General features: G+C 44.2%; 1 protein-coding gene across 1 annotated transcript in view; it reads left to right on the top strand.

Annotated features, from left to right (window-relative positions):
* DCC (DCC netrin 1 receptor) overlaps positions 1-12,044 on the top strand; it is a 1,200,544-nt gene that overhangs the window by 731,669 nt on the left and 456,831 nt on the right. The window contains 1 exon segment of the mRNA XM_063128256.1: positions 1,008-1,128. Coding sequence (XP_062984326.1) covers positions 1,008-1,128 — 121 coding nt within the window.

The raw sequence follows: 12,044 nt of genomic DNA, 5'->3' as shown, positions 1-12,044 counted from the left end.
ATTTTTTAACTCTTGCATATGCACTTTGAGCTAGCCTTTTCTGTAGTGTTATTATTCTTTATAACCACATGACGGTAGCAGAGTGAAGAGACTGAGTCAGCACATTCTTTAAATGAATGTGTATTTTATTACAATCCCCTAAGGTGCAGGGGGGCCGGGGTGTGGAGATGGCAGTGAATGGATGCTTGCATACCTTAACCCACCTTGTGCAGGTTCTGTAAGCAAAGTTTTCTTGATAAAATCTGCATTCAGTTTTTTTGCTGGGTTCTCCCCTCCCCGCTTCCCAATGCATCTATGTTAAATTTGGAAGTCCTGGAGCTCATCATGACACCCCCATAGCCATGCCCCCCAGACCATCCAAATAAGTGGGCACCTGTATATATTGCATAATACAACACCCAATCCATTAGGAGCAGCTGAAAAAAGCGCTCAGCCTGCTACCAGCATTTGTGTGTTTAGATTATTCAGATGTTCCCAATGCAGAAGACTTATCTGGGTTACCTTTCCTCTGAGGAAACACCAAGAGACATGACTCATGCTGAAACATAGAGTGTGGGCTTGAGAGCAAATAGACTTATTCTAGGGATATCCGGCGCTTGGAAATACAGCCCTTTTTGAAATTGATGGACTTCCGCTGCCCACCCAACTTGGCTAGCATCTACTAGCCAAGCCACGGGTTTTGGTGCTACCTGGGATTTGTGCAAATAGAGATTTGGGTAAATTGCAGCCAAAATTTGTGCAAATCACAGTCCTATTTTGCACAATCCATGGCTGGAATTTGTGCAATTTGTGCAATCAGTGCAAATTTGCACAAATGACAGCTGTAATTTGCACAAATAACAATTAAAAAGTTAAATCCACCAACTGCCCTGGCTCACTGCAGACTGAGTCAGGGCAGTTAGCAGAAAATGGAGTCTTCCAAATGGTTGAACCAAATCTCCTCTCTTGTAATTTATCTATCTGAAGACACCTGGGATAATCCTCTCTGCTTCCATCCTTCTTTCTAGGGTGGCAGCAACCTGCGGATTCTGGGCTTGGTAAAGTCAGACGAAGGCTTCTACCAGTGTGTCGCTGAAAATGATGCCGGGAATGCACAAACCAGTGCGCAGCTAATCATCCCTGAGCCTGGTAAGATACAAAGGATGTGCAGAATGTCCTCCTTTAATTAATATGATTAGCAGAGCTTTGAACCATGTGACCCTGGCCTTTTGCTTGCATTCTTACCATTGTGTTTCTCGGAACTATAGCGATCCTGGTGAGTAATCACTCATCATTATGTGTTATCTGTTTCCATTTCGAGAGAAATGCACTATGCTGTTGTGCTTGAAAAAATACTAAGTGGTTTTATTAGAGACGCTGAGCTTGCTGCAGGAAGGTTCCCCCACCCTGCCCTGGTGTGTGGAATCCCATCTATGTCTTGTAGTTTACTCAGCTTTGCCATTTTTCCTGTGCAGGCCTTACCTGTGGTGGCCAATGCAGTTCGGTAGGCTAGTGGGGTGGAAGTAAAGACCAAGTATGGGCCTCACCATCGCAGCTATAAATTCTGCATTGCCTTATAAACCTATCTCCCCCCTTGCTATGTTCACAAAAGAAAATAGTATACAAAAGATACAGAGCTTCATCCCATGTACCTGTTTGCCTCGAATTATCCCCGTAGCATAAAGCTGTTGTTGTTGTTGTTTGCTATGTCACCCTCCCGGGCAGCAGCGCTCCTAAGATCCTTTGCATACCAGGAAAAGGGTTTAAGGGGGAGAAATGTAAAAAAATCATTAAAAAATCAATGGATGACCCAATCTGATTCAAATTGGGTGTGCTTAAAGCTCTCCTTAATATCTATTACTGTGCCAATTTTGATGTCTTTATCTTTAAAGCTTACGCAGATGTAAGCATTTATTTAATTTGTACTTTAAGCATATCAAATCATGCTCCCGCACCCCCAATGGCCGCTCAGAAAACAACAAATGATTCGCTCCTAAAGAGGTAGCGAAATAGGTCAGTTCTTTTGGCTTTATAGCACAATTAAAGCAGGATGCACGGGAGTACTTCACAGTCAAAGCAGATTATAAGGTGGAAAACTTCAGAGTCCTCTGCACGCAATTTGCAGTGATTGCACAGTATAACCCTGGTGTGATGAAGCTCACACTCACAAGGAATGGTAAAGATGTTGTTGTATGCCTTGGTGTTGATCAGTTTACAAATCTCCAAGACATGGTGGTGAAAAGGAAGGCAGGTACGCAGTGCAATCTTGTGTACGATTACTCCGACGGAATTCCTAGTAAAGTGTATAGGACTGCAATCATAAATTGTTTTTGTTTTAATTGTTTGTTTTCTTGTTGTTTGCATTCTTTATCTTGTTACGCTGGATGAAAGCCATCATGGGTGTTTCAAAAGCAAGACAGAAAGTTTAAAAGTAAATGCAACTTTAAAAATCAATCTGAAGCAAATTAATTGTGAGCATTGACATAAAAGTAATTCCATTGTCTTCTTCTTCTTCTTCTTCTTCTTCTTCTTCTTCTTCTTCTTCTTCTTCTTCTTCTTCTTCTCCCTCTCAACTTTGACACTAAAAATAGTCTGAGCCACTTAACCCATCACTCTTTAATTACTTTTATAGAAATGCAAATCAGGGGCTGATTCGCACAAATATTATGGCATAGTGATGATGCTGATGGAATTTCCCTTCCTTTGTTTTGCAATAATTTCTGCATGTTTATGGTTTACCATTTCCTGGTATTGCAGATATGTCAAAGATCTTCTAGAAGGTGATAAGCCATGGCCACAACACACGTTGGACCATTTATTGTTCTGGTCACATGTCTTCAAACAGCAACTCATGCATTTGAAAATCAGAATACAAAAAACAGGATAGCTGTTAAATCATGTGTAACATATTGATCAAGCAGTTGAGAACACATTTCCTTTGTCATGTGGGGATTATTATTTTTAATGAGTAGCTCCCATGTGGTTGAAACAAGGCCAACTCAAGGTGATTGGAGATGTACGTGAGTTTTGTTTGCATTTGTTTAAGAGGAGAACTTGCCCTGCACTCAACCCTGAACATGAATGTAGGGATGTTGTGGGTTCCCGACTCAGTCCATGAGTCCAATGGACTCCCCTGCGTTCATGCATCAGACATGGCCAGGTGCCCCTGGTGCGCTGGTAGGCCCATGCTTTGAACACCCATGAAGCCCGACAAGCATCCAGCATCCACCCTCAGCCAAAACTTCCATTGTGCGCAACAATAGAGGCTCTGGAAATCATATATCTTCCCATAAAGGCCCCATTTATGCAAGAATAAAGGCTCAAACATCTACAGAATTAGGGATGGGTCGAAAACCTGCCAGGGCCTGAGAGTTTGCGAGACACCCTGCACTCACCCTTCTTGAATATGTGGGGTGGATTTTTGCCCCATGCTTCCTTTAAGGACAGTGGGGGCACTGGTTGTGTTGGGCACAGGGGAAAATGAGCAATTTCCCCAGACTTGGGGCAATTGCAGTAGTCCTCCCCGCCCTGCCAATGGCCTCCGTGCCCTACTGATAGGGATCTTAAAGGCCCTAAGGCTCCCCCCATCAGTGCCTGAAAGGGCCTTTTTCAGGCCCTGATAGGCATGGTGGAATGAGGAGAAGGGTTTTTCTCTTCCACTTGAATGGTGGCCATTTTGAGTCTGGAAGGGGTGAACTGGCTAAAATTGTGTTCAAAAATAAACTGAATGAATTTCTCATACATCCCTAACTATAACACACACATTACTTCATTGTAATCTCTTCTCCTTTCTTTTATGATGAATCTAAAGTTTTAAGTGCTGTGGTTTGCTCATTTTGTTTTGTTTTGTTTTAATGGAAACCTGATTTCCACATTCAGTTCATGTTCTCTTAAACAGATGCCAGCCCAAAGGGGAGTGGTTGAGCCCATGTTTTGCTGTAATGCCATTTAATTCATGACCAGGAGCATGCAGAAAGAAGCAGTATAATTCATTACAATCCCGTCCTAGATGTTTGAACCCTGACAGTAAATTTCTGTTCTTTGTGTTTGCACTTATTATTATTATTATTATTATTATTATTATTATTATTATTATTATTATTATTTTGTTCGGCATTGGACTACAATGAAAGGCAGCACAAATGAAGACAAAATCCTAAAGAGCTGTGGGATACCATTGTCAACTGTCTCCACTCCCTCCACCCCGCCTTATAAATGATGGATTGCTTTTCCCTGGCTATTTAATCAGATCTTCAAACAATGCCACTCCGATTCCTCCGAGATGTTGAGAATGGCAGCATGCACAGATGGCAGTGGAACCAGATATAAATACAAATTAAGTACCAGGCTTGACCACAGTGGGTAGAACACAGCCCTCTCTGTTCAAAATTTTGTAAATAAATGGACACCATCTATTTCCCACATGGTGTGTGCACTGCACTCCACAGCTGCTCGATTTGAGCCTGGCCACGGACCGGGAGTTGCCCCAGCAACTGCGACAGTCTGCTTTGTGCCAAAGACACAGACAATGAGTGATTAAAGCCACCATTTGCTGTTGGGGGGTATTTATGGGAGCCTAATGAACTTTCGATATAGACTTGTGAGCGATGGCCAACCCGGCCGTTTGCAATCATTATGTACAATTAAAGGCCGGGAGGAAAGTGGTCAATGGATGATGGGTCTCCCATGGAGAGGCAGCATCAGGTACATGGGGCGGGAGGGGGGAGAGACATTTGGAGGCAAATGAACAAACTTTTCTCATAATGATTGAGCAAAAGGTCCTTTTTAATAAGACTGAGAGCCTAAGGCTGCATTTATGTTGTGATCCAAAGGGTGTACAGAAATAAAAAATGCAATAAGGTGTGGTGTACTGGATTCGGGTGCCTGGAAATCCCATCTCATCTCATTTCACCTCTCTCTAAGACCATAGCTAGACCTAAGGTTTATCCCTGGATCGTCCAGGGGTCAAACCTGTTCATCTAGGTGACACACAGGGGATCCAGTGCTCAGGCAGGGGCGAACCCTGGATGATCCCAGGATAAACCTTAGGTCTAGCTGTGGCCTAAGTCTCCCTCCCCCCTCCCTCCCCATCTCCTCCTGCTTCTCCTGCTCTTTGTAAACCAAGCTTCTAGTCCTTATACGATCATGGTATCTTTCTGGAACGACTGGCTGAGTTGGGAGTGGGAGGCACTGCATTGCAGTGGTTCTGCTCCCACTTGGCTGGTCGGCTCCAGGAGGTAGTGTTTGGGAAACATTGCTCGGCCCCATGGATCTTCCAGTATGGGGTTCCCCCATGCTGTTTAACTTGTCCCCCATGCTGTTTAACATTTACATGAAACCGTTGGGTGCGGTCATCTAGAGTTTTGGAATGCTTTTTCGTCAGTACGCTGATGACAGACAGCTCTATTTCTCCTTCTCATCTTCATCAGGTGAGGCTGTGGATGTGCTGAACCTGTGCCTGGCTGAGACAATGGACTTCATGAGGGTTAATAAATTGAAACTCAATCCAGACAAGACTGAGATGCTGTTAGTGGGTGGTTCTGCTGACCAGATGGAGGTTGTTCAACCTGTTCTGGATGGGGATGAACTCCCTCTGAAGGAGCAGGTTCGTAGCTTGGGGGTTCTCCTAGAACCATCTCGGTCCCTTGAGGCTTAGGTGGCCTCGATGGCACAGAGTGCCTTCTACCAACTTCAGTTGGTGGCCCAACTATGCCCCTATCTGGACAGGGATAACCTAGCTTCAGTTGTCCATGCTCTGGTAACCTCCAAATTAGATTACTGCAATGTGCTCTACGTGGGGCTGCCTTTGAAGATGGTATGGAAGCTGCAGCTTGTGCAAAATGCAGCAGCCAGATTGATAACCAGAACCAGAAGGTTCGAGCATATAAGACCAATTCTGTCCCAGTTGCTATACATTTCTGAGCCCAATTCAAAGTGCTGGATTTAACCTATAAAACCTTACATGGCTTGGGACCACAATACCTGATGGAACGCCTCTCCCAACATGAACCTATCCATATACTGCACTCAACATCTAAGGTCCTCCTCCGAGTGCCTACTCCGAGAGAAGCTCAGAGGGTGGCAACAAGGGAGAGGGCCTTTTCAGTGATGCCCCCCCAATTATGGAATGATCTTCCCGACAAGGCTCACCTGGTGCCAACATTGTTCTCTTTTTGGCACCAGGTCGAGACTTTTCTCTTCTCCCAAGCTGTTAACAACATATGCTGAGTTTTTAACTGAACCCAGAATAGTTGTTTTAAATCGATATTGCTGTTTTTATGCTTTGGATGGTTTTAAATTTTTGTATATTTGTTTTCAATGTTCACTGTTTTTAACCTTTATAAACCACCCAGAGAGCTTCGGCTATGAGGCGGTATATAAATGTAATAAATAAAGATAAATTAAATAAATAAATTAAATCTAGGGACAGATTTTTTTAAAAAAAACCATTAGCCCGAAGAGTATAAGGCTTCTGCATTGCATAGATACTTGCTTCTGTTTAGTCACCTTCACACGTTACTCATGTCAAAGGCCAAAGCAGACAGAAAAGGGCTGAGGAGCCATGCAACATGGTGTGTGGGGGGCATGGGGGCAGAGGTATGGTTCCCCAGTCCCCTTCTACAAGTAATGTGGGAAAGGACCATTTCTGACTAGGAAAAAAAATCCTGAATAAATTAGGCAGTGTAACAGAAATTGGCACAGTGGAACCTGGGCTCATATCCAAGCCAGGAAATGGCCCCAGGTGCGGTCTCTAATGCAGCATGACAGAAGGCCATTCACACCTCTGTGCTGGAAATGTGGAGGGGATGGGAAGGATATATAAAGCAAGTGGCAGTTCTGCTGTTCCCAGTTCTCTGGGCATTCTGGAAATGGTTGCTTCCTTGATACTGGTGCCACATTCATCATTAGCTGTGCTCAGTGTCTCTGGCTCCTTTTCCAATGCCACAAAATGCAAAGGGTGTATGATAGGTTCTAGAGGGCTTGCCAGTTGAGGAACGATCTGGTCAAGAATGGAATTAATTGCAGATGTCCAGCATCTGCCCTTGAAATGAATCCATTTTAAATGGCTCCATTCCAAAATTAACATGGGGAAATTCACCTGTTTCTACAACTGTAATAGCTGTCTTGCAGTCCTGGGGTGTGTGTGACCATCTGGGATATCCCAGAAGCCATCCTTGTTTTACATTGTTCATTTAAAAAAGAAAGAGAAGAAGGAGGAGGAGGAGGAGGAGGAGGAGGAGGAGGGTCCTTCACAAGCCCTTTTATTTGTAACAAAAAGACATTTGTGCAGGCAGCATTCTACCCAGTGGTTCACTCAGAAGTAGTCTTGCTCCCATCTTCTGATGGTAGGGATGCCGTAACTGGGTCCAGGACTCCAGTGGAACCCCTACATCCACCCCCTTGGATGCAGTCAAACGCTCCTGGCATGAGAGCACACCCTTGTCCAAGTGCTTATGAGGCCCCGGCAAGCATTCAGCAGTCGCCCACCTATGCACCAAAATTGCACACTTCCCCTTCCTGTGTCAGACAGGTGGCTGCCATTGACATAATGGGGGGGGATTGCACAATTTTGGATGCTTCTGTAAATTGCGTACTTCCCCCCCCCCCCCCCCCCGCATGCACCAATGGTGGCCTTAAAAGATTCATTGACCCAAGGGTAAAGGCATGAATGCTTCATTCAGAAGAGGCTTGTGCAGCGAGTGAGCAGGGGTGGGCGGTGGGCAGTCAAGTGCCCAACAAGGTGACTGCAGTCATGTCCGCCCACCCCTATGGTCTGGCTAATGCATGCAAAGGCAGTGTGATCTAGCTGAAAAGCACCTGGCACTAAGGACAGGCATATTTATTTCTTTATTTTATTGCATTTTATTTATTTATTTATTTATTTATTTATTTATTTATTTATTTATTACATTTCTATACCACCCAATAGCCGGAGCTCTCTGGGTGGCTCACAAATATTATTTATTTATTTATTTTAAAATATTTATATCCCGCCCTATATCACTAAGATCTCAGGGCGGTGTACAGATAAAAACCTACAGTATAAAACAATAAATATACACAGTTAAAAACAAATTAAACCATGATCCAAGTTAAAACAATATATAATTTAAAAGCAAAAGATGCAGTTAAAACAATGTGCCAGTGAGTTTAACCATCAAAGGCTTTGTTTAAAAGCCATGTTTTTACTTGGCGTCGAAATGAAATCAATGTTGGCGCCAATCGAGCCTCCAAGGGGAGGGCATTCCACAGTCGGGGTGCCACCACAGAGAAAGCGCTCTCTGGCCCTCTCCCAATAGCTGAAGCTCTCTAGGCGGTTCACAAAAATTAAAACCATTCAGTATAAAACAAACAGCATAAAAACATGATATAAAATACACATTAAAAACTGATTAAAAACATACCATACATGATGAAAACGTCTTTAAAACATCCTTAAAACATGGTCAGAGATGGGCCAGTGGTGGCCTTAAAGGATTCATTGACCCAAGGGCAATGGTGTGAATGCTCCATTCAGAAGAGTCTTGTGCAGCCAGGGTTGGGCGGTGGATGGTCAAGTGCCCACCGAGGTGAGTACAGTCATGTCCGCACACCCCTGTGGTCTGGCTAATGCATTCAAAGGCAGTGTGATCTAGCTGAAAAGCACCTGGCACTAGGGACAGACATATTTTTATTTATTTATTTATTTATTTATTTATTTTATTGCATTTTTATACCCCCCGATAGCCGAAGCTCCCTGTTTTTAATCTCACAAAAATTAAAACCAGTAGGTATAAAACAAACGGCATAAAAACATGATATAAAATACAACATAAAAGCATAACCAGGATATAAAAAAAACATGATATGAAAATATGATATAAAATAGAAGCACAACCACATATCGGTCAGTTTTGCTTTCTCCCACGTTCAGATTTGTTTGTTTATTTTAATTCCAAGTTCTTTTTATCCCAAATGTGACCTTTGTGAATTTTGGTACATTCTTACCAACCATGGACTGAAATGAAATTCTCACCCATTCATAGCTGCCAACTTTAATGGGTACAGCTATATGTGGCATGCAGAGGACCCTGATGTACCTACCATGTCACTGTTAAATATGAGGAGCCAGTCAGAAGAAAGAGGTGGCAACCCCAATTCAGCACGAACACTGTTGAATGCACGCAGGGATTCAAGCCCAGACTGTTTCAGAGCAAAGCTTTCAAATCCCTCAGCCTGGATGGATGAATCTGTCAGTTTCTGTTTTACCCACATTTATTTATTGTTAATTTCAAATCCTTTTTACCTTGGATATGGAGAGCTTTGAAAATTTTGGTACATTCTTATTAGGCATGTGCTCCGCTCCGATTAGGAGCAGAGAAGCAGTAGCGGATTGGCCTGCTCCGCCTTACCCAGAGGCGGAGTAGAAGCGGACCGCGGACCCCTAGAAGCAAGGCGAAGAGAAGCGACCATTTTTCGGAGCTCCTAGTTCAGGCGGAGCGCTACGGTCGCCATCTTGAAAACATTTCGCCATAGGATTGCATTGCGGGAAATAATCGCGCATAACTAGGTTGTCTTTGAAGCTATCGTTCTGGAAATTCTTGTGCACAGAGAGTTGTGAATGGGGGTCATTTTGAGACTACTCTCGCCTCTCTGCGTCGTGCGGGTCGCGTGCTATATTTTTTAAAAAATCGGGTCAACAAACAGGGACAGCGCGGCTCAAACGGCAGTTTTCGGCTTTACACCCATAGGATTGCATTGCGGGAAAGAATTGGGGATAACTGGGTTGATTTTTAAGCGATCATTCTGGAAATTCTTGTGCACAGATAGTCGTGGATGGGGGTCATTTTGAGACTACTCTCACCTCTCTGCATGGTGCGGGTTGCGCGCTAGAATTTTTTAAAAAACCGGCGAGAAATACCTTTTTCAAAGGGCTGAGGGGCAGAGTCAGCTCCCGGTCATGATCACATGATCGCAAAGTTAGAGGAGGGCATAGGCAAAACGGGTAACTTGGGATTCTGGGAACTTCTCTTTCTTAGTCTGAACGGACTTTTCCCAGTGTTTTTTAAAACATTAGCCCCACCAAATGCACAAACACAACCTGAAATCATATACTAAGCCAATAATACGAGATAGAAACACAGCACTGCTACCCACCCTAACTTTGGGGAACAACTGAAAAGATGTGGTGCAAGGGGATGAGCTCCCCTAGGGCATCTCATCGTGGACGTGCCCCCACTCTCTCCTGCACTGGAAGGCCATCAGAGCCTTCCAAAGAGAGTAAAACGGTGGAGCAATGCCTATCATGAGTCGAAGTGAGCGTTTACTTCTTAGTGGTGGAGCAATGCCTATTATGAGTTGAAGTGAGCGTTTACTTCTCAGAGCTCTTGGTGAAGCAATGGCTGTCTTGAGTTGAACTGGCAGCTGCTTCCCTCTCCCCGGGCATGTCCCCTTATTACTGGTAAAAGACAGATATAGCCTTTTTTAAAAAGTTCTTCTTGTTGTTTATTCAGCAACACTGCTGCTTTTAATTCCACCCCTCCTTCGTTTATTTATTTATTTATTTATTTATTCCATTTTATATGCATTACTGGCTTATCCTTGGCTCACTTCCTTATGCCCCCAGAAATGTCTGCTGCCTTCCCTCTCTCCTTGCAGGGATGTTGTGTGTGTCTGGCTTTGACTCAGGGGAGAAGTCCTTCCTGTGCTCAAGTTCCAAATCCATTTTTCAAGTGTGGAAGAAGATTCATATAGGTTGATCTCTACTCCCCAATTCATGGCATGTTGGGATTTCCTTTGAAATGGCCCCATTGAGAGGTCTGCAGGTTTAAGCCCCGCCAAAAAACAGGGGGTGATGGGACTGCCTTGAGTCTCGGCATGCGGCGTATGTGTATCCCTGGATAAGCTGTCATGATGGTGAGTTTGAGGTTTCTAACGTGCAAATTGATGGAGCTATGGAAAGGGGTGTGAATGGGGTGCCCGATTTTCAAAAATTCCCCCAAAATCAGGGGATGACGGGATTGCCTTGAAACTTGGCGTCCATGTGGACACATGGATAAGCTGTCATGGTGGTGAGTTTGAGGTTTCTAACGTACAAATTGACGGAGCTATCGAAAGGGGTGTGAATGGGGTGCCTGATTTTCAAAAATTCCCCAAAAATCAGGGGATGATGGGATTGGCTTGAAACTTGGTGTGCGTGTGTGTACCCCCATGAGGTGTCATGGTGCCAAACGTGAGGTTTCTAACTTGAACAGAAAAAAAGTTGTTTACTTTTTTAGCTTTCAATGCAACCCTATGGGTGGGGGGAAACGGAGCTCCGATCCGGATCCGGAGCTCCGAGCGGAGCGGAGCGGAAATGGGCGGAGCGGGGGCGGGGCGAAGCGGCCCGCTCCGAATATGGCGGATCTGCAAGTGAAGCGGAGCGGGGGGTCCGTGCACACCCCTAATTCTTATCAATATTAAGCTGAAAGCTACTTCTACTTGGCACTTGCATGAAGATGGAGGTGAACATTTAGACTCATCTGTTGTGTGTCTGTATGCATGAACGTAGCTCAAGTCTTCTGCCCACTTTTTCAGCTCCTGTTGCCTCACTCCTGCAAACTCAAGTGGCCCCACACCTGATAGAATCATAGAATAGCAGAGTTGGAAAGGGCCTATAAGGCCATTGAGTCCAACCCCCTGCTCAATGCAGGAATCCACCCTAAAGAAGCTGTCCTGTACTATAGAGGCTCCAGCTTTCTCTGGGAGATGAATGAGGCAAAAGGCTAGGCAATTTACAAAGCTTTATTGCAAGCAATAAACACTTCTGTAACACAAACAGAGGCACATTCTGTGAAACTCCCCCTTAGGCAAAAACTATGCAAACTAAACAATACAATTGTCCATTCAAAGAAAAGAAAAGGCTTTTCAAAAATCCATAACTTCAAGGTGGTTGATATGTGGGCGATTTCTCATGCAATCTGTCCACCTGTCTCTTTGCCACTAACCTCGCTGAACATTTTAGTTTCCAGGGATTCCTAGAATCTAGTAAGGTTTCTGAATGCTCACCCCCGGAAGTTGACTCCCTGACCCCTGAAGGCATAGAA

This window comes from Elgaria multicarinata, chromosome 6, assembly GCF_023053635.1.
Source record: "Elgaria multicarinata webbii isolate HBS135686 ecotype San Diego chromosome 6, rElgMul1.1.pri, whole genome shotgun sequence".
Lineage (NCBI taxonomy): Eukaryota > Metazoa > Chordata > Lepidosauria > Squamata > Anguidae > Elgaria > Elgaria multicarinata.
Note: the sequence above shows the minus strand (reverse complement) of the source record. Positions and strands in the feature narration are given on the sequence as shown.